Source organism: Lemur catta, chromosome 11 (genome assembly GCF_020740605.2).
Source record: "Lemur catta isolate mLemCat1 chromosome 11, mLemCat1.pri, whole genome shotgun sequence".
Taxonomy (NCBI): Eukaryota; Metazoa; Chordata; class Mammalia; order Primates; family Lemuridae; genus Lemur; species Lemur catta.
The window spans coordinates 38326555-38349859 of NC_059138.1; the positions used below are offsets into that span (position 1 = coordinate 38326555).

Below are 23305 nucleotides of genomic sequence, written 5' to 3' on the forward strand. Positions count from 1 at the left end.
GAACATTACTCAACCATAAAAAAGAAAGAAATCCTGTATTTTCAACAACATAGGTGAACCTTGAGAGACTTACGCTAAGTGAAATAAGTCAGAGAAAGGCAAATACTGTATGATTATATGTAGAGTCTAAAAAAGTCAAACTCGTAGAAACAGAGAATAGAATGCTGGTTGCCAGGAGCTGAGGGGTGGGGGAAATGGGGAGATGTTGGACGATTTTCAGTTATAGAATGAACAAGTTCTAGGGATCTGCTATGCAGCATGGTGACTGTAGTTAATGATACTGTATTGTACACTTGAAATTTGCTAAGAAAGTAGTTCGTAAGTATTCTCGCAACAGAAAATGACTGGGTGCGGTGTGGTTCACACTTGTAACCCCAGCACTTTGGTCAAGGCAGGAGACCAGGAGTTCAAAACCAGCCTGGACAACATAGCAAGGCCCTGTCTCTAAAAGAAAAGTATTCTCACCACACACACACAAAAAAATGGTAACTATGTGAGGTATGGATATGTTAACAATTCCGGTAATTATTTCACAATATATACATATATCAAATCATCACTTGTACACCTTAAATATATGCAATTTTATTTGTATCTTTTATAGAGTATAATATACTTCAATAATAGTAATAAAGTATAATATAATAACTATAATAATAATAATAAAGAATAATATTCGTCAATAAAGCTGGAAAAAATTAAAATAAAAAAATACCCTTGGAAGTTCTTTAGCAACTATCTTACATATACCTATACTACTAACTCTCTTTTCTTTTTTTTTTTTCACTTTTTTTATGAAATTTTTCCCATGTACAGAAAAGTAGAGAGAATTGTATATTAAATACCCATATACCTAGTTTTAACAGTTGTTATATTAATATTTTGTAATTATACTTGCTTCATCTATGTTTTTTGATGATGTATTTTGAAGTAAATTGCAGATACTGTGGCATTTCACCTCTGAAGACTTCCAAGTGCATCTTTAAAAAGTAAAGCTCATTTCCTATATAGCTATGATACTGTTTTCACACTTTACAAAATCCAGCTCTCTTTTATCTCCCACGGGAGAGGGAGGTCCCATTATGATAGAGAGGGCTTCAAATAGAGCCTATTTGAAAGTTTGGAAACAAATGTTCATCAGTAGAAGATTAGTTAAGTAAAATATGATATATCCATATTACAGATTACTGGGAAATATTAAAAATGATGATATAGTTCTATACATGGAAAGATTTCTAAAACATCACTAGCTTTTTTAAAAAGCATATCTCAAAATAGTATGTACAGTGTGATCCAGTTCTTGCTTAAAAATGCATATGCATGTGTATGCACAGTAAAGAAGTCTGGAAGGATGTAAATCAAAATGCTCATAGCAGTCGATTTTGGGCGGCAGGATTATGGGTGCTGTTTCCTCCTGTGTGTGTTTCAGCATCACCTAAATGGTTTTATTATGTGTGTCTTCACCTGTTAGCAGACATTAGTGTTATTGCCCCTTCCTGCTATAGAAGAGTTGGTATTGAAGAATGGCTGGGGACATGTGTTCTTTGGACTATCGACTGTTAACACACACAATCAATGGCATCTTAGTTTTTATATGGATGAGAAAGAGATAGTCATTAATAAATTGTCATCCTAACAGAATTCTTGTAATGATACTGAAAAACCACCTATGCCCTTACTTTGTTTTGTTTTTATTGTATAATATATGTAACATAAAATTTACTATTTTAACCATTTTTAAGTGTACAGTTTTGTGACATTAAATGCATTCACAATGTTGTGCAGCCATCACCACCATCCATCTCCCGAACTCTTCCATCATCTCCAATTGAAACTGTCCGCAGTAAACACGAACTCCCCATCCCTCCCTCTCTCCTGCTCCTGATAACCACTGCTCTAATTTCTGTGCAGGTACCTCATATAAGTAGAATCATCCCATATTCATCCTTTGTGTCTAGCTTATTTCATCTAGTATGATGCCTTCAAGGTCACCCATGTTGTAGCACGTATCCAAATTTCATTCCTTGTTAAAACTCGAATAATATCCCGTTGTATGGATATACCACATTTTGTTTATCCCTTCATCTGTTGATGGACATTTGAGTTGTTTCCACCTTCATGGTTTTATTTTAAGTGACTTCTTTTGGAATCTGGTATGAATTCAGGTCTTCGAGAACTGAAAAGATTTTAAAACAGCAGAGAATCCAGGGTGAAAATGAGAGAGAAGGGTGACAGATCAACAGTGCTGCTTCATGTGACCTTGAAGGGGCAGCATTCAAAGCAGAAAGCAGCAAAACAATTTTTTTATCATGATTTTTATTCCCCAAAACTACTTTTTCTCCCTATCTTTGCCACCTCTCCCTGGTTGATCACCTGATGAAAATAGAAAAATGGTATAAACTAGTAACAATTAACTGTAACTATTCCTCTTCTAACTCTTCTACTAATGTGAATGTGCTTGCTTTTGCTTTTGTCTTGTTTTGTTTTGCTTTTTACTGCTTAGGAAGCATGTAGTGTTACCTCTTATTGTGACATTGCTTTTTTGTAAGGTTACCCATAATTGAGATGACATCTATTACATATATACACATGGAATTCATTCATTCCTTCATTGAGAAAAATCGCTCTTCCACACCTACTATGAGCCAACCATGCCCTGCAGTGGGGTAAAGTGGCTTGCCAAAACTGAATTGAACACTCATCCTCAGAAGATACAGTTAAACTACACATGGGTCAATATTAAGAAACAAGCACAGGCTGGGTTCAGTGGCTCGTGCCTGTAATCCTAGCACTTTGGGAGGCCAAGGTGGGAGGATCATTTGAGGCCAAGAGATCAAGACCAGCCTGAGCAACATAGCGAGATCCCATCTCAACCAAAAAAAAAAAAAATTAGCCAGGTTTGTTGGTACATGCCTGTAATCCCAGCTACTCAGGAGGCTGAGGCGGGAGGATCCCCTAAGCCTAGGAGTTCAAGGTCACAGCGAGCTGTGGGCCTGCCACTGCATTCCAACCTGGGCAACAAGGCAAGACCAACCCTGTGTCTTAAAAAAAAGAAAAGAAAAGAAAAAAGAAACAGGCATGGCTATGGGTAAGGGAATTAGTGGCCCATCACCAGGACAAAACCTTTCTTCATGCCAGTGTGGTAACAATTTCATAAAGTCGTAGTTTAGTAGTAAATAACATGTGCAGAGGACTGTGATTCTTCCTTACTGATACTTTGGTGATTGCTCTGATCTTGTTACCTGTTGATCTTCCTGTCGGGTTCTGCTTTCAAAGGGAAGCAACCTCATGGCAAGTGCAAATGACTTACATGCAAATGGGCGAACAGTTGTAACTGAATTCACAGAAGATTAGTTCTGGGTTAATTAACTCTCTGTCACATTCCTGTATTTGACATTCCACTTCCGCTGTTGTGCCTTTCCCTCGTTCCTGTCACCAGCCTGAGACAGCCGGTGGGGCAGAACCTAACTTGACCCAGTGACTGCAGAGAGCTGGTCACTGCTAACCTTTCAGCCTTAATTCTTTCCCTTGTGCAAAATTGCCATTGACCTGCCCTCCCTGACGTATTGGCAAGGCTAATCGGGCTGTTTTCCGAGCACCATTAACCTGGGTGGATCTTGTTACCTCAGAAAAGTTTATTCTGTTTGTTCCCCCCTCTTGCTCGTAGACCGTCATCTGCAAACAGCATAAGCAGCAGCACGTCTTCAAATCACAGCGGCTACACTCCAGAGCCCCCTCTGCCCCCAGTCGGAGCTGACCTTGCCAGCCGACTGTCCAGTGATGAAGGGGAGATGGACGGAGCCGACGAATCCGAGAAACTAGACTGTCAGTTCTCCACACACCACCCCAGACCTCTCGCGGTGAGCCTCCTGCCTCTTCCGTGCAGTTTCCCCTGTGCTTTGCAGGCATTTAGGTGATCATGCCAGACACACATGCCTAAGGAAAGGCCACCAGTACAGTGTTTGGGGAAAAGGCTTAGCTCAATGTTGAGTGATTGCCTTAGAAATACCCTTGAATGTCACAAAAGGAAAGGAAAGGGCTCCTGGTTGGTAAGAACCCTGAGTATTTGTGGTCCACCTTGAAACAAGAATGCCTGGGAAACAGTGTTTCTATAAGTGTACGTGGGAGCTGACCTTCTGGCCTTGGCCATCTAAAATGAAGCCCCCCATGTCTGAGTTAGCCTGGTTCAGCTGCCCTGGAGACTGACTGTCGTAGCAGTGTATCAGGTGCCCAGCCCTCGCTGGTGTTCTCCCTGTTGGTTCTGAGTTTTATTGTTATTAGTAAGTGTGGCTGTGTGGCACCAGAACTGAGAGAGAGAGAGAGAGAGAGGGAGTGTGTGTGTGTGTGTGTGTGTGTGTGTGTGTGTGTGTGTGTGTGTGTGTGTGTGTGTGTTGAGGGAAGGAGGAAGCATTTCAGGTCAGCATGACTGCTGATTAACAAAAAGGGCACTTTCTTCCCAGTTCTTTGAATGAGTCCACTTAAACATTTGAGACGGTCATTAAAATTGAGGTGGGAAGTTGGAGGATCTGCTAGAGGCTTGTTTATGTTTGCCTTGTGAGCAGCTAAGAAGGGAACGGCTGGTGTTACCATCACAGAGCCAAATGCAGGGGTCTGGAATGTGGGACCCCACAGTGGTTTACTCCGGTACCAGCTTGAGCCCTGCAGGATTAGTTTGACTATCTCTAGATCTCAGGGACTGTGTGAGCAAAATCAGTCCTGCATCAAGATAGAGTGAGTCCCTCTTCCCTTCTGTCTGTATGATGAACGAAGGCCACATGTACTTCCTGTTTCTGGGGATGATGGTTACAACAGCCTGAGACTTTGTCTCTTGGCCACTACAGAAATCATCAAGGATGTCTACGGCCATACCACCCTGAATGCACCTGATTTCATCTGATCTGGGAAGCTAAGCAGGGTCAGGACTGATTTGTACTTGGATGGGAGAAACAGTCAGGGATGATTAGAAATGCCTTTGACTGCCAGGAGTAGGAAACTCAACTCACATGGCAAAAGCACTAAGGTTACTCAATCATCTCACAAGCAGTGAGTTTAGAGGTAGGTGCTTCCGAGCTTTGTTCAGCTTCTCCACAATGTCGTGGAGCCGAGAGACAATCTCTGCAACTCTCTTCGCCTTCATGCATGGTTCCGACACGTCTGCCATAGCTCCAATCTCCCATCCTCACCCAGTGGCATTTCCACACAGGATGCAAAGGGACAGATAGAAAAGGGGTCTTCTTCCAAGTTGCTGTCTTACATTAGGAAAGCAAATCTTCCTGTGAAACCCCCTGCAGACCCCTCCTTATATCCACCAGAGATGGGTCACGTGCCCACCCCTAGATTGATCGATGGTAGAGAAGGAAGGGATTGCAGAGACACAGGACGAAACCAGGTTCTGGGAGGAGACCCACCTTCCCTGTTTACTGTTCCATGTCAGATAGCAGGACAAAAGTGTGGTTCTGTGAGCAAGGAAAAGACAGGAAGAGGTGGGAGTGGATGGCTGTAGGCAACCAGGAGGACCACAGCGACCAGCAGTGAGGATCTGCAGCTCTGCTGAGAACATCACATGCCGTCTGGGCATAGGAGTCTCCCGGGTCCACCTTGCCTTGTGCCTGTAGGGAATTAGATAATGCACAGGGAGCAAAGACAAAACAGTGTCTCTAGCTCCGGAGTCTGAAAGATACGAGGCTTTACCAGAAGGCCAGACTCTGGAGTACATCAAGACATTTGTCCAAATGACAAGCTGCCAGACTACAGAGGATTAGCTGAACTCAGAACATGGTGCATCTGTGTGCCCTCAGTGGTTTGCTGATTTTAATGGAAAGGCCATGGATTTGTTTCTTTGCTGACCTTTCTCTCAAATCATTTTTGGTAATGAATGCTTGCTCGGTGCTGTCTGTAGCAATAGGGATGAAGGAACAAGTGATGGCCAGGCTGGGAACAGCTCCCACATGCCACTGGGGACCAGCTTCCACGTTGGAGAATTCCCTTTGTGTGTTTTCTTGCTTGGTCAGTAAGCACTTAATATGAAGGTGCAGAAAAGTGGTTTTCATCAGCGCTACCAGATTTGATGGGTTGGCAAGATTTTAATGCAAAATCCCCAAAACACAAGCAGAAACAGAACAAAGGGAAGGTCTTACATTTCTTCCGGAGAACTGTTCCAAAGGCTGGTTCCAGGATGGGTTTGTGGAATGAGTGCCAATCCAACCCTGTGTCTGGGATGGAGGCCAGGGAGCTGCTAGGAGGCCTGGAGGAAGGGGGAAAAGCTGCTTTTGAGTTATAGAGTCATTTGCAGACTCGCCTGAGCTCTAGACCAGCCAAATGTCACCTTGTCAGAGGCCGCTTGCATTTCTGTCTCCTGGCTTTCCGGTTGTCCTAACATCATAATCAAATGGTGATAATTGAACATCTGAATGCCCGTATTTCAGCTATATATTATATTTGTGTGTACATATATATATACATACACACATATATATATAAATTATTTTTTTTAGACAGAGTCTCGCTCTGTTGCCCGGGCTAGAGTGCAGTAGCATCATCATAGCTCACTGTAACCTCAAACTCCTGGGCTCAAGTGATCGCCCGGCTAAGTTTTTTATTTTTTGTAGAGACAGGGTCTCACTGTGTTGCTCAGGCTGGTCTCAGACTCCTGGCCACAAGTGATCTCCCACCTCGGCCTCCCAAAGTGCTGGAGTTACAGGCTTGAACCACTGTGCCCAGCTCAGCCATATATTTTAAACATGATGGTGTGTTTTAAAGATTTTGTAGGACCTTGTCTCCCCAATCCATTCATTAGCCCAAATCCCTACTATGCTCATAGTAAGGAGGGAAGAAGAAGAGAATGGGACCCCCTGTCTACACATTGGTAGTTGAGTCAGGTACATAGGCATTACATATATAACATAAAACAGTATGCAATAGGTGTGCGTGGGAATTCACAGTGGGAAGGTTAATCAGATGAGGGCCACTGGAAATCAGCATCTTGACTAGGGCACTGAGAGAGGGGAGGATTTGGATTGACAAAGAGAAGAGGGAGCCGGGCCCGGTGGCTCACGCCTGTAATCCTAGCACTCTGGGAGGCCGAGGCGGGCAGATCATTTGAGCTCAGGAGTTCGAGACCAGCCTGAGCAAGAGCGAGACCCAGTCTCTACTAAAAATAGAAAGAAATTAGCTGGACAACTAAAAATATATACAGAAAAAATTAGCCGGGCATGGTGGCGCATGCCTGTAGTCCCAGCTACTCGGGAGGCCGAGGCAGTAAGATCGCTTGAGCCCAGGAGTTTGAGGTTGCTGTGAGCTAGGCTGACGCCACGGCACTCACTCTAGCCCAGGGAACAGAGTGAGACTCTGTCTCAAAAAAAAAAAAAAGAGAGAGGAAAGAGAGGAGACAGCAGGCAGCGGGAACAGCATGAGCAAAAGCTTGACGGCTGGCAGGGGCTGGGGAAGGCAGAGATGAGGTCAGGACTGGGAAAGGAGGGCTTTTAGCCTGGCTGGAAGCAAAGTGCTCTGTGGACATCAGATAGGAAAGGTGTGACCCGGGACACCAGAACAAGCAGTTTCCATTACTGCCGTGAGAAGCAGGGAGCCACTGGGTTCCTTGAGAAGATGGACGATGTGATGAACAGATGGTGCTGAGAAATCACCCCACTGCTGGCGGTTGTGCTGTGTGTTTCTTAACCTAAAATACTGGCTCAGTCCCTGGAATGGAGAATGTAGCCCCCTCAGCACCGCAGAAAATTGAATGTAGCCATGGTTGAGTTATAATGTGAGGTTATGCAGAAAATCTAGAGCTCAAACTACGGTACCACAGAAATATTTTTGGCTTCAGTACCATTTGCTTCTTTATTTCGAGTAAAATGGTGCCCCTGTGTGTTTTTATGCAAATGTTATTTTTCTCTGTATAGTTTATATTAGCTTATTAACCTGTAATCAAAATTACAATTTTTTCCCCTCACAGTTTTGCTCATTCGGCAGTCGCCTCATGGGACGCGGGTACTATGTGTTTGATAGAAGATGGGATCGTTTTCGATTCGCGCTAAACTCCATGGTAGAAAAACACTTGAATTCACAGATGTGGAAGTAAGTGAGCAGTTTTTGTGCAGTATAAGATTAGAGCTGCCCCACAATGATCTGAGCCCAAACCTTCCAAGTAAATGTCAGTTGTTGGCTTTTCATAGAACAAAATGATTCTCAAATCGGGATTCTTGATTAATTCTTAAATATCGGGTCTTAATGGTTTGCCCAAAGTTTTTTAGAAATACGTATGATGTGCTGTATGCTTTTTCTGCTTTGGAGATCATTTCTGTGTTGGTTATATTCTAAACTAAATGAAAAGGATGTTAGATGAGATCTTGTTTATTTAACAGTGTTAAAGGGCCTTTTTATTATTACTACTAAGAACATCTAAGGATATTAAGAATATGTTTCTGCTTGCAATGTTAATGCTACAGTATCAGTACTAAAGATTTCATAATGGTTCTGGACCAATTTCTAGTTCTTTGCTGTCCTGTGAAAACATATGAACAGTTGCCAACAGGGCAGATCCTGAGCAATGCTGTGAAGTCGGTTAAGTTTGTCTTTGGCCCTTCCCAGCTCCCTAGGATGCCCTCCTCACCTTTACTTGTACTTCTTTCTCCCCTAAACTCGACTTATGTCCCTTTTCTCTCAGGTCCCTTTATTCTCCAACACTTCCCAATGTATTTACATATCAGTGGGGGATTCATGAAAAGGGAAGAAACCTTGATTTGGTAGAATGCGATTGGGAAGGCAGGACAGGCCTAGACTCTCTCAGACCACAGCACACCAGGCACTGCCACACTGGCCACTTGATAATGTCAGTCCAGCCCACAGGGCGTACCCCTCCCTACTCCTACACAGGTGAGCTCTCCAGACATCACAGTCCATTCCAGTCATGGACCACCTAAGCCTGGGCCCAGAGAGTCCAGGATGGCCAACAGCTGAGACCCCTGCTCTGCCCACAGGCCCAGGAGAGGCAACGAAGGCATTTCTAAGAAATGGGAGGGGAACAGAATTCAAAACTTGCCCCTCTCCCAGACAGCTCTGACACCTCAGCCCCTTTTCTAAAAGCCTAAAGAGCTTCCAGACCTGAGCTTCTAGGAGAAGTGAGCCCCATTTGTGTCTGCGTTGAGCTCTCATGGTGGACTTAGGACTACATGTTGACATTTCGTATAAGGTAGGAAAGGGCCACAAGAGAAGCTTATCGTTTCTTCCCATTTGAGTGACTGCCCGGTGTGTCTGAAGGGCACCCTTGGTATCGACTTGTGCCCATTCCAAACAGCAACAGGTTGGCGCTGCATGTGGGGTTGCCGTGATCTCAGTTATTTGGTGATTGATCCTCTGCACTTGTTCCCCAAGATGGCAGCCAGCTCTGGTGATTCTCGCAGCCCTTTGCTCTCCTGTTGTATGGAAGTGTAAATCCCGGACACGCGGAAGGAATGTGTTGATCTGTATTGCACTCCCTGGTGTCCTGTCCGCTCAAGCTCCATGTTCCTTTCCTCCTCAGGCACAGAAGCCCGAGCCACAGGGCATCAGGTCCCTCCCCCCTGTTCAGGACTTGCCTAACCAATCTGCTGTCACTGAGCAACATTGGGGCTGCCTGGGTGTCAACTCTGGAGAGCGTAGCACCCCGCTGCCCTCTCAACCTCGCTGCCCAAACCCCAGGCCCCGACGGGCCCGAACCTGGAGGGATGGCAGCCGATGGGGGCGTGGAAGACATTAGGAAGAAAAGGAACGGCCAAGACTCTTTTTTCTTTAACAAGCATTTAACTCTGCATCAGGAGACGCCAACACAGTATTCTCTTTCAGCCAGGTCAGCATCTGGTCCTCCATGCCACCTGGCAGGGGAGGATGGGCACTGTCAGTAATTTATTCGCATCTATGGGCTTGTGTATGGGACTTCCCTAGGCCAGTGTGCAAAGCTTAAGCCGGGGCACAGCCCAGCGAAGCTGAGATCCACCGCCATTCGGCACCTAGAAAAACACATTTGGCCTGGGGGGAGGGCTCCCTGGGACAGTGAGCTGCCACGTGCCCCTCCCCTGCCCCCGCTCCCCTCCCACTGCCCCCACAGTGCACTCAGGATCAGTGGGGAGAGGAAGGAAAGAGACAGAAAATATACCAACGCCAGGTAAGATTTAGGACTTCAACTCTGCTGGTCAGCACAAGCTGAAGAATGAATTTATACTATTTAATGGGAAAGTTATAAATTGGGACATTAAAAGTGGATCCCATTCAAAGTCATGGATTGAGATCCTCTCTAAATGAGCCATCTGGTATTTGTAAATAACTTTGTATCACAAGTAGCTGCTAAACCTCTGGCCCCATGTATTTCTAGCCACACTTTAGCTGGTAAGGAGACTTGAGTCAAGGACAGATTGAGTGGGATGCCTGTAGTACACAGCAAGGCAACAGAGACAGCAGGAAAGTTTGCTGACACCTCACACGCTGAGAAATGTTCCCCAGCCCTGTCAGGGAGGGGTTGTGCAGTGCCAGACAGTTCTAAGGATGTGTAGACCTTTCCAGTCTGGTGCCATGGGAGTCCTTGCCCAGCATGCATGGTCCCTGACAGTACGGTTATGTTGCTGCTGAGATTCACCTGCTCGCCCATCCACCTGCCCATCCATCCATCCATCCATTCACTCATTCATTCATTGCAACAAGTATTTATGGAGCAGCTCGTTTAGTGCTGACAGGATCTCTGACCTTCTTTAGTCTTGAGAGAAAGTAAATTCACAACGCCACCATGGCCGCCGTGGGTTTGGCAACATTTGTCTCTTATATTTGATCTCCTCGGTCTGACATTTTCAAGGACGCTGTGCTTCTATATTCAAGGATTCCTCTGGATTCCACCCTAAAGATGGAAACCACAGGCTCCACCAAAGTGCAGGCCAAAAAAACAGAATCTTCAGGGAGAGGAAGGCTAGGAGAGGCGTTTGCATCTCAGTGGGGCCTCTTTGCAGAGTTCCCTGGCACCTGGTCCTGACACTACAGCCGGGAAGGTGGCCCCCAAAGGAGAGGAGGGACGCAGTGAGGCCCGCTGGGGCACAGGCCTCACGTGCGGCTTTCAGAGAAGGAAAGTTCGTTCCTAATTGCTGGTGAGCCCCAGCTACACTGAAATGATTTCCCCAGGAAATGGGGGGTGGTGGGGGAACGGTGAGAAGTAGGAAAGGACCAGCCTGAAATCATCCACTCGGCTCCTGAGGTCAGCATCCTGTCCTGCAAAATCAGGAACCAACAGTGACCTCACAGCCACTGTGCCTCCTCCTGGTCCCCAGAGTAGCAGCAGTGTTGACCCAGCCCATAGACTGGATGCAGGAGCCATTTCCAGCACAAGTCAAAAGACTGAGTTTTCAGGGGGGCTCCAAAAGTGACCCACTGCCTGGTGCTGGCCTTGGCTCCGGGGAGTTCACTCTGAGGCACTCCCCAGGCTCCAAGAAAACCAAAGAAGAAAACAGTGGGTTTCCCCTCTCCTGTCCATATGTTTCCCCTCCTGCCCATATCCTGCATTTATCTTCAGAACAAACTAGAAATTCCTGGTCCCCTTCTCTGGATACCTGAGAGCCCCGCCCCCCACCTTTTCCAAATACAGGGACAGGAAGACCTGCTAAAGGGCAGCCACACCCCCATATAGCTCCTCTGAGCGAGAGCTAAGGTAGAATGGGGTGAATAGGAAAAAAAGTCAGTTCTGAGTACAGGCAACTTGACATCGTCTCCATTTCCTGAGCCCCTGCCCCTCCACGGCCGGGCCGCAGAGACGCAGCAGCTACCAGCAGACAGGGAGTGGGGCTCTCTGCAGAGTACGCCAGAGGCTGCAGACAGCAAATGCAGGAGGATGCAGACTGCCTCCAGCCCTGAGCAGGGTGGGGACACAGGGGACATACAGGGGCCTGGGACACCCTGAGAGTCTGTGGACAGAGGCTGCCGTGGGTGGAGGGGGACACTCCAGCCCATATGCCCAGGTAGCAAAGCCCTGTCCTCACATTTCTTACTTCAAACCAGGACCTACATGTGAAATGACCACTTCTCATTAAAAACCACCTTCATTGCTGCCAAAAAAAAAAGAAAGAAAGAGAGAGAGAGAGAGAGAGAAATTGAGAGGGGAGAATACTGTTGGGAAAATTTATATTATAAATAACATTTGCCTTTTACTCATGAACCCAAATCAGCCATTGTCCAGTAGCCAAGCATGGAGAAAGCATCTGAGGACCGGGAGTGATTCCATTTAGGTGCTGGATGTTGCAATGGGGGCACCATGAGCAAGGGCCATCCTTCAGATCTCACCATCCTTCAAGGCTTCATTTTCCATAGTCTGGTTCCGCCAGGGTGTCCTCTGTAGCCCTGATGCGCAAACTTCATCGAGCCTCCTGAGCGATGCCGACCCGACGTCTCACTGTTTCTCTTTCACTCTTCTCTCATGTTTAGGAAGATCCCTCCTGCGGCAGATAGCCCCCTGCCCTCGCCAGCAGCCCACATCACCACCCCTGTTCCAGCATCCGTTTTGCAGCCTTTCAGCAACCCCAGTGCTGTGTATCTTCCTTCAGCTCCCATCAGCTCGAGACTCACCTCTTCTTACATAATGACATCAGCCATGCTCTCAAACGCAGCTTTTGTGGCATCGCCGGACCCGAGCGCCCTCATGCCCCACACCACAGCTTTCCCTCATGTGGCCGCAACCCTCAGCATCATGGACTCAACCTTCAAGGCCCCATCCGCCGTGTCCCCGATACCAGCCGTCATCCCTTCCCCATCCCACAAGCCATCCAAAACCAAAACCAGCAAATCCTCAAAAGTCAAAGACCTGTCTGCCCGTAGCGACGAGTCTCCAAGTAACAAAAAGAGGAAGCCGCAGTCTTCGACTTCCTCCTCCTCCTCTTCCTCCTTGTCCTTGCAGACACCCCTCTCGTCTCCACTGTCAGGGCCCCACAAAAAGAACTGTGTTTTGAACGCCAGTTCAGCTTTGAACTCCTATCAGGCGGCCCTTCCCTATAACAGTCTGTCTGTGCACAACTCAAACAACGGGCTGAGCCCACTCAGTGCCAAACTGGAGCCCTCAGGACGGACCTCGCTGCCCGGCAGCCCCGCGGACATAGTGAGACAGGTGGGCGCGGTGGGAGGCAGCAGTGACTCCTGCGCCCTCTCTGTGCCCTCCCTCGCGCTCCACGCAGGGGACCTCTCTCTGGCCTCACACAATGCCGTGTCTTCTCTGCCCCTCTCTTTTGACAAATCAGAAGGAAAAAAGCGTAAGAACTCGAGTTCTAGTAGCAAAGCCTGTAAAATCACTAAAATGCCTGGTATGAATAGCGTTCACAAAAAGAACCCGCCCGGCCTTCTTGCACCGGTGCCCGAGCCCGTTAACAGCACCTCCTCTCGGCAGGTAAGGGACCTCCTGGCACTGCCTTCACCAGCTCTGGGGGGCAGGGGGAGCTGGGCAGCGCCCCTGCTTAGCCAGGTGGCTCAGACAGGTGACACAAGCGGGACTCCTTTTCTCGCCTTCCCCGAAGGCAATGTTCGCCCTCTGCTTTGAGAGCAGTTTATTTAACAAATACTTGCTACAACTCTCGCTCTGTGCTGGGCACTATTCTAAGCACTTTACAAATGTTACCTCATTTTGTCCTCACAGCACCCCAGTGTAGGTGGTACAATTGTTACCACCACTTTACCGATGAGTAAACTGAGGCACAGAGAGATTCTGAGTTCTGTCTTATATTTTGAGGTTCTGAGGACAATGTCATTAAAGAGTTCTGTTGCTGATAAGTTGGGTCTGATCTCTGGGAAGCCCCTTAGGAGGAGCCTGAGGCCCAGGCAGGTTAAATGATGAGCCGGGGTCCCGCCTGGGGAGTGGTAGCCTGTGTGTCCTGGCTCCCAGGTGACTGTCCCTCTCACTCTACCAGGCTGCCTCAGCCCCCACCTCCTCGTAACGTAACTCCTTCCTTCCTAAAGGTGCACCTCCCACCAACTGGCAAAGAAGTGTTCAGTGCCATTGTGCAAATAGGAGGGTGTGTCGTGGGAAGCTGAGAAAACGTAGTGCAATCTGAGAACACATGTTTCCTTCCCTCGAGCTCTGCTCTCCTCCCCGAGTCTAGTCTTCCTCCTCAGGCTGGGGGAGCTACTTAGGAGAGCCCACCGCCACCCCCGCCCCAGACTCTGGGGCGCTTGGACATAGATGGACATAGATGGGGCAGAAGCAGGGAGGGGCCCGGCCTGGGGTTCTCTGCAGAGCGAGTGCGCCTGTGGGGGCAGCGTGTGCAGAGACTGCAGTGGCAGCCGCAGCATTAAGTGGGCCAAATCCCAAGCCCAGCCGAGTCTAGGGAGGAGGACTTTGGAGAGATGGGAGGCAGTTGTTAAAAAGATGTTTTAATGTTTTGTGTCACCGTTTATGAGACTTGTTATAACCTCACGAAGAGCACATCCTGAGGGGGATTCACAAATCACAAGTACACACATGAGAAACAGCAAGTTTGGAACCCAAGGGCCAGACAAGCTGCAACCCGCGGCCAAGGTGAGAGGAGGGGAAGACGCAGGTCCTCTGGCTGGAGTCTGGGGCACCATCTGGCTCCCCACTTCCAGGGGCGTGGGGGTGGGGGACCAGCGCCCACAGGGCTCTACCTGGAGACAAAACTGCTGGTCAGTGCCACCTCCAGGTCTCAGAGTGAAGGGCAGAGCCAGGGCGTCTCAACCTTGAATATGCACACACATTACCTGGGCGTCCTGTGAAAGTGCAGGTGCTGAGTCAGCAAGCCTGCGTGGGACCAGGAGTCTGTTTCTAGCAGCCTCCCAGGTGGTGCCGCAGCAGTGGTTTGCAGGCCACACCTGGGGCAGCAAGGCTACATGGCATCTCCTCATTTTAGGTAAAGTTCCAGCACCTAACACTTATGTGATAGGCTCTGTTCCAAGCATTCATATTACAGTTACCTGCTATTACTCCCATTCTACAGAGGAGTAAACCAAGGCGCAGGAAGGTTAAGTAAGGTACCCAAAGTAAGTATTAGTAACTACACAGCAAGCAAATAGCAGGGCTGGGATTTATACCCAGGCGTTTTGGTTCTGGAGTCTGGGCTCCATGCTGTGAATGGAGCGCCCCTGTGCTGAGTCAGTGTTGCCGTGTTGATCCTTTGGTCTGCAGGACCACAGGAAGTGCTTGGTAAACACGGTGAATCAGCCCACACTGGCGGTAGAAAGAGCAGACAAGTACTCAGGAAGACGGGGAATCAAATAACCTGGTGCATTTAATGGCTGCCTCGGGTCCGGTCAGCTTTGGTTCTCTAATGCAGGGAATACCTTGGTGCCAGTCACCAGGCCATTAAGAAAAAGCTCTGTCCAGGGTCACCACCCGTGATGCCAAGTGTTGGGGAAAGGCGAAGGCCCCTGGGTTTGGGAGAGGCAAAGCACGAGCTTGAGAAATCCAAGATAAACCTGTGCCTTGGGGACAACTTTGGGATCTATTTAATTGTACCTGATAGGCACAAGGCTAGAAGTTGCCACAGAAGTATTAAAATGAACAGAAAGCAAGACTGAATGTAAGGCAAACATCTACGCAAAGGCCAGTTCATGCAGAAGAGGAGCTGTTTATAGGGCGAAGGCCAGAGCTGCCTTTGGAGACAAGACAGGGACACAGGGATAGTACCTGGAATCGGCTCCCCCGGGGACGGTCACAGAGGAAGGGGCAGAGCGCAGTGGCCACGCCCACATGCCCCAGCTCAGGCCCTCCCCTCCACTTGCAGCGCCATCGTGCTATTCTTCTGAAGAACAGCACCCTGTGTCTCCTGGCCAGGAAAACTGACCCAGCAAAGGACCCAGGCGTTGCATCTGCAGCTGCTCTGAGGGAGTCGGGGCTGGAAACAAGACGGGTCTGGGACGGAGGGTCGGAGGTGGAAAAGCTGGGCCTCTGCTAAGCGATGTGCTCCCAAGAGGGGCCGGGCTTCTAACCAGATGCCTTCGTCCTCATCCCTGCAACGTGCAGTCCGTCCACCCGGGGAGCAGAATCAAGAGCTCCCCCGATTCCACTGTTCCTCCGGGAAGGAGGAGGGCATCGCTAAGGCACCCCCTGAAACATTCCCGTTTTCTCTGCCATTTACGGTGGAGACAGCAGTTCCGAATCGACGTGCGGGGATGAGGCGATGCTGTGCTGCCCCCTCCCTCCCCTGGCAACCTGTGGCGGTAGTGGCCCTTTCCCAGGCCGGCTCGTGTGTCTCAGTGGGGCTTCACTGGTGTCTTTCAGGTTGGGAAAAATAGCAGCCTAGCTTTGTCACAATCCAGTCCTTCAAGCATATCCAGCCCAGGACACAGCCGACAGGTAAGTTACGGGGGGACGACAACACAGAGGCTCATCGGCAGGGCGGAAGGAGTGTGGGCCCTGGCTGGACTCTCATCTCCAGTGAAGAGCATGCCTAACCACGGCCTCTAGTTATTAGCTCTGTGCCCTTAGGCAAGTGACTTCATTTCTCTGTGCTTCCATTTCCTCCGTCTATAAAGTGGGCATCAGGACGGCCCCTACCTCGTATGGCTTTTGTGGGGACTAGTTTATTCACTTAAAGCCTCTAGAAAATGCCTGGCACGTAGCAAACGCACGAAACAACAGCTAAAAGAGTGTTAGCTGTTATTATTACCAGCTGTGTGATCTTAGGCAGATTTCTCCTCTGAGTCTCATTTGTTTCATCTGTTAAATGGCAACATTGCTGCCTACCTCCTAAGGCTACTGTGAAAATCCAGTAAGATGATGTTGAGTAAAGGCCCTTGGCATGTGTCAGTCACTGCTTTCTCAACAGCCTCTGGTGAGCGACAGCCACCATTCAGGATGCAGTTTCATGTTGGGAATATTCAAAGCAGACTCAGCAGTTTTATAAACTTGACATGTGAGAGTAGTCAATGTGTACGCCCAGTGACAAATGATTTTCTCAAGAGAATGTACGTGTACGTGTCTGGGGAAGACCAGGGACAGTCAGAGGATGGGCTTGTGCCCGTTATGTCTGGTTGGAAAATACATGTATGTATATATTGATACACAGCTGTGTTGTTGTGTGTCTTAGTGTGCCGCATGTTTTGCAGACACCAAGTAATGATGTGTTTGAGTTTTGCTCTTTGGGGTTTTCCCACAAATTTGGGGTGTAGAGTTTGGATGAAGATTATGGGGAAACAGTTTTTGTACCCCCATGTCAAGAAGGATCTTCTCCCCATTTTGAGACACTATCGCCCTTTTTTTGCCTGTGCACCTGAAGCCATCACCTGCGCTGCGTGGTGAGGGAGGCACATCCATGCCCACTCGGCCTCTGGGTATGGGGTCTCTTGCAGAGGTGCTTGGAACCCAAAATGCCTGCAATCAGCCTTAAAAATAATAATCACAATAGCTACCACTTGTTGAGCCCTTTCTCTGCCATAGCACAGTGACTATGCCCTTTATATACGTTACACATTTACATCTTTTAACAACCCTGTGAGAAACAAGATGATTATATTCATGTTATAGATGAAGATGGCTGTACCAAGAAGCTAAGTAACTTGAACCCAAAATCTCCAACTCCAGAGCCTCTATGTTTAACCCAACACTATTCTTCTTCCTTAGATAATCCACTAGGTCATCTGTAGGTTTTGTAGGAAAAGGTGAACTAATAGATTATAAAAATGAAGACATCAATTATTTGATCACCTCTCTTGAAGAGGAATCCCATAAATGTCCCTGGCACTTCCTCTACAGCGAGGGTCTTTGTGACTGCTTCACATACGTGGAGTCCTTTCATCCGTCACGTCATTTGCTGTTCCAGCTGCCCTTTACTGTATACAGGAGGTGGGATATTATCCTTTCGACTAGAGATGAGAAAACTGGGGCTCCATCCTTGAATTCTTGTGGATAATCTCAAATATATGGTTTTGAAACAAGTTTTTCTTTTCTTTCCTAGAAGAACACAAACAGAATGGGCAGGATAAGGACTCTTCCATAACAAGACTATGAAGCCACTTCCAAACCAATTCCAGGCCCCCTGATCCCACCCCAGGAGGCCGTGGGGAGGAGGAGGGAGGGGAGTGGGCCATGGGGGAGAGTCTATTTCCTCTGCCCTGCCTGTGGCTCTGGCCTTTCTTCTTCTGCTTTTTTTTTTTTTTTTTTCTTCAATTGACCAGTTTTTAGTTTTGAAGAAACAGGCAAAAGAACGTGAATTTGAGATTTACAGAAAACAACACCAGTGTTTTGTTTCTGTTGTCTTTCCTTTCATTTGCCACATAATTTATACATTCTTCCAAATTTGGGGTACTCTCTTAGCTCCTGATGCTGCTACTGCATCATCATCTTGCTCCACCCATGCGAGCAGACATGGCAGAACATCAGTTCTGGGTTGGCACTGCCTGAAGCTCTTGAACTTGAGCACACACAGAGTCCTTTTCCTTCCTTGTCCTCTCCACCAGATCCCTCCCTCCCATCCCTCCACCTGCCACTCACTGGGTCCCCACCGCCCCCGGAAGGAACTGGCTCTTACAGCCTCCCCTCTGGACTGCATGCAGGGGGAGGTAATTTTGCTGGGGAGAAGCTGAAAGCAGAGAGACAGGTGGGAGGGTCGGGAGGTGCCCTCATCAGGTTTCTACAGCCCACCATGGCTGGAGCCTAATGCTAGGGGCACAATTGAGAACAGCTCCATTTCATGATGTGGCTTACGCATTTCCACTGTCCGGCTGTGCAGCTCAGAAAGGAGACACCAGGTCAGGGACAGGGGCTGGACTGGGTCTGGGAGGGTGGCAGGAAGCAGAGCTGGGAGGTAGGGGACAATCAATCCCTCAAAAGATGGTGGGAACCCAGTGACTGTGGTGGTCCGAGCTTGTTGGGAATCTACCGAATCCCTTCCAGGGCACAGTGTGCAAGTGCCCAAAGCAGGATGAGCCAGAAAGGGAGAAATCCCAGGAAAAAGGCCATGAGAACCCAGAAAGCCACTCCCTGAGGAGGCATGGTGACCACACACAGCTGCTGCAGGTTCTCAAGGTGCCCTCCGGGCTAGGAAGGGTCCTCTGGGGAAAGCTTCCTTGGAGAATTACGTGTCAAACCCCCTGTGAGAATAAATACTAGCGTTTCCCACCCACCCCCGTGGCCTGGGCCACAGGCACCCGGCGGGATCAGCACAGCCATTGACCAGCATGTGCTACATGACCAGATGCCCCCACTCAGAGACAGCCATCCCCAAGAAGGCATGGGAAGGACGAGCCACTGCTTAGTGACCAGGAGCCATTTGGAAGAGCCGGGACAGAGCCGTTGGAACCCAGCAGCTACAGAAACATTCACACTGGGGTTTTGAAAGAAACAGCAATACCATAAGCTCTAATAGGGAGTCATAATCAGGAAAGGAGTTAACAATATAAAATAGGTGTTCTGTAACTTTGCATACGGGATGGAGCAGAGCCACTAGGAGATTTGCTTCATCCTTAGATCAGAAATGAATGCTAGTTTTACAGCTGGGCACAACCCTCGTCCCCACCCTGACGCTTTCCTTTCCTTTCCCGTCCCTTTCCCGTCCCCCAACCCAAAGATCAGACTACTGTTAAGTCTCACCTTATGACTGGAATCTGCAAAGACGGGAGGCAAACGGAGTGATTTGCATCAATGGAATTGCACTGACAGTGTTTCTTATAGGATTACTAAATTTTTTAGTATAAAATGAAGATTTTTTTAAAAATCAGGAGTTGATATTAAGTATCAGAACATTAGTTCGGATGATTTCATTTTTATTTCTACAGTGTTAAAAGTGCACTTATATGCTGGTTTATTTACATCTTGGGAAAAAGAGACTGCAAATTGAACGGACGATTGTTACTTTTTCTTTTTTTAAAAAAAGAAGGTTAAGGCAGATTTTAAGACTTATAAATGTTTAAGAAATTATAAACAAGGTTAGACCCTTTGGAAAAAAGCTTAGAAGATATTCTTAAAGTAAATTTTTATAGTGTTAATTTTGTAATAATTTATGTTTTACTATATTACAGAGCTAACTGACCAGAATAGTTTCAGAAACAATATGAAACTTAGGAAAGTTTAAGCAATGTTTATATTTTTAAAATGTTCTTTGAATTATGTTTTTAATTGTACATTTCTTCAGACTGAAAAGTATGTACATATCTTTGTTATTTTTGCACAATTTTTGTCTTGTTCGGTTTCAGAAGTCTGTTGTTTTTTATAATTTATTTTGAGTTGTAAAACTCACGGGAGTAAACACAAAACAAAACAAAATCTCAGCAACAAAATAACCCTCTGATTTATAAACTGTTGTATTCGAGGAGGGAAAACAAAGGTTGGGAGATTCCGTGGCCGCTCCTGAGAAATAATGTCTCAACAGAGACCGAAGGAGCCATTCAGCTTAAACATTGTGGCTCTCTCCATCTGGAATTGGAAGCCAGAATAAAGAGGCTCCCCATCGAATGCTGCTTACTTTGTTGAAAGACTGGCTGTGACCAAGGTGAGGACATTTCTGGAAAACTGAGCAAAAAAGGGAAACCCACAGCATTTCTTCCTTCACGATCAACTACAGGTTTACTTTATAATGATGTGTTAGAAACTTGCAGCTTCAAAAATGGAATGCAAATAGAAGGTTCTCTTTGGGTTTGTTTTCATGGAGTTAAACTGGAGCAGCCTCTGAAGCATTATTCGGGTGACATCCTTTGGGTCCCTCCGCTCTGCACACCCGCTCAGTCTTCTCTCCCGGCCCCTTGACTGCACACACCCCTGTTTGCCTGAAGATCTCCTGACTCGTCGCCAGCCACAGAGGCTCGAAAGCTCTGGTTGTTAAGCATAACGCAATGCTTAGACCTGTCAGCCATAAAAAAAAAAACAAAAAACAGAAAAAAAAAAACGCGACTTGGATAACTTGTATGCCTTCTTTTGTATCAATGTACCAATTGTAAATAACGCTGATCAACCTTTGTAGAGAATAGTTTATACAGCATATTCTATTATTGCTGATTCTCAGTGAACTCCTGTTTTAAAAAAGGAAAAAAAGAAATTTTCTATTTACCTTCTATTTTGTTATGCTGTCGGCCCATGGCACTTTAACAAAACTCTGTGGGTTTTATGTAGCTGGTCAGTCATGGGGTATATTAAATAACTGTTGTTGCACAGACAAGAATTTGCACCTGCTCATTTGTCCTTTCCTACTACCGATTTTAGAACCTTTTCCAGAAGAATTTTGAAGAAAGCATGTCCAATCATCCTGAACAAATGCCACACTTGTGGAGTGGGTTTCCTTTCTACGATCCATATTTTGTAACACTAAGTATTTTCCTTCTTTGTCCCGCACCTTTATGTATTAGCACTATCAGATAGAATTCATTCCATGCCTGTGATATTGTAAGCAGAATTAATGTCTAAAGTAGGTGTAAATAGTAAATTCTATGGCTTACAGTTTTAAAAGGAAAGAACAAACACGTATCTATTGATACTGCCATGGTTCAACACCAGGCCTGGAAATATTCTCCAGTGAGCGATTGTATTTTTTTTTTTTTTGCTTTTTTTTTTTTTTTGTAACATGGCTTTGTAAATAAAATAATTTATATGTTTGTAAAACGAAGTCTTCGGGTTTTCATAAAATTTAAATTTGGGGTATTTTATTTTTCTTTTGAGTGAAGGCATTCTCATCAGAAGAGCCTTCCTGCTGGAATTATGTGTGAGGCAGGAGATGACAGAGAGTAGAAGAGAAGACAGCGAATTCATCCAGCAGATATTTACAGAGCATCCTCTCTGTGCCTGCCCTGGGCTAGGCGCTCTGTGCTCAGTGACGGGAAACAGACAATCCCAGCTGCTTTCTGGAAGCTGCCCAGTAAGGGGGGCTGGAGGGAGAGCAAATACTAATAAATAAACACACGATCAAATGTGTCATTACAGATTGCGGCAAATGCTATAGTGGAAAGAACTGAGTTCTGTGAGAGAGAAAATAACAGCAGAAACATGTAGAACAGAGGGAGGGGGCAGTGGTCTGTCGGGAGTTCTCTCCGAAGTCGCCTCAAGGCACGGCTCACCCCAGGTAAGAAGAGCTTGTGGAGCTCTTGGACCTAGCGAGGATCCACTACGGACAGAGCAGGGGCAGAGAGATGGACAGAAAGTGGAGACAAGGTCACAAAAGGTCTCATAGAGTTTGGATTTTGTGCCAAATCCAGTGGGAATCTTTGGGGGCTTTAAGAAGGGGCACAGCATGATCTGATCTGTTAAAAGGGCACCCTGGCTGCTGTGTGGCCAGTTGGATGCTATCGCAAGAGACCAGATGGGAGAGAACGTCAGTGTGGTCCCAGGATGACACAGTAGCTGTAAAGAGAAATAAATGGATTCCAGATACAATTTAGACAGGAAATTGACAAGACTTGCTTAGGGCAAGAATGACCCCCAGGTCTCCGGTAGAGCAATTGTGTTGGGTGGAAATGTCACTCCTTAAGAGTGAACAAAAGAGGAACAGGTTTTTTCAAGGGGCCAGCAGGAGGAGCGTTTAGGGGAGAACAGGAGCCTCTGTCTCGAGCTCTTTGTATAAGCAGCCCAAGGTGATCTCTGAAAATGGCTTGATGTTCCCTTGACCCAGTAAACCCACAAAATCATGCAAATCAGGAGGCTCAAATCTTCTTACTCACTTCAGGAACACCTGTGAAAATGCCCATGCCTATTTGAAAAGCCACCAAGAATGTGAAAAACGGCACTCTACGCCAGCAATGTGTGACATTCCGTGGTCAGGGTGCTGGAGTGGTAGGTGTGCCCAGGCCAAGTGGCGAGACTGAACACAGGGTCAGTGACCCAAAAAGAGTGCTGAATTTTTGCTGCACATGCTTAAAAATACAAAGAGCATTGCTGAACTTAAAGGTTTAGATGTAGATTCTGTGGTTACTGAGCACATCCAGGTGAATAAAGTCCTCAAAATGTGTGCTGTATTTACAGGTCCCGTGCTTGGATTAACCCATGCCTGAGGTCCCCTGTTGTGTGAGATGATCCTTACTAAAGAGGAACAAATTGTTCTTAAACCAGAAGAGGAGGTTACACGGAAGAAAAAGATGTCCAAGAAAAAACTGAAACTAAACAGACCAAAATTTATGGCTTGGGAATAAATTCAGCATAAAATAAATGCAAATAAAAGTTGTTTTTTTTTTTATAAAGTTCTGTTTTGAGGCTGGTCAAGGTGGCTCATACCTGTAATCCTAGAACTTTGGGAGTCCAAGGCAGGAAGATCGCTTGATGCCTGGAATTCAAGACCAGTCTGAGCAAGAGTGAGACCCCATCTATACCAAAAATAGAAAAATTAGCCGGGCATCCTGGTGCACACCTATAGTGCCAGCTACTCGGAAGGCT

General features: G+C 46.9%; 1 protein-coding gene across 12 annotated transcripts in view; it reads left to right on the forward strand.

Moving 5' to 3' along the window:
* The window catches only part of ATXN7L1 (ataxin 7 like 1), a 229574-nt gene extending 206504 nt beyond the window's left edge, over nucleotides 1-23070 (forward strand). For 5 of the 12 annotated variants that reach the window (XM_045564954.1, XM_045564956.1, XM_045564961.1 and 2 more), the window contains 4 exons: nucleotides 3668-3860; nucleotides 7958-8079; nucleotides 9524-9829; nucleotides 12439-13765. In XM_045564954.1, coding sequence (XP_045420910.1) covers nucleotides 3668-3860; nucleotides 7958-8079; nucleotides 9524-9829; nucleotides 12439-13540 — 1723 coding nt within the window. In that variant the 3' untranslated portion in view covers nucleotides 13541-13765. Of the gene's footprint in view, nucleotides 1-3667; nucleotides 3861-7957; nucleotides 8080-9523; nucleotides 9830-12438; nucleotides 13766-16234; nucleotides 16310-17909; nucleotides 21535-21862; nucleotides 22002-22897 lie in introns of those variants that run through there. The other 7 variants (XR_006738251.1, XR_006738249.1, XR_006738250.1 and 4 more) reach the window with 7 other exon arrangements.
* The last annotated feature ends 235 nt before the right edge of the window (nucleotides 23071-23305 follow it).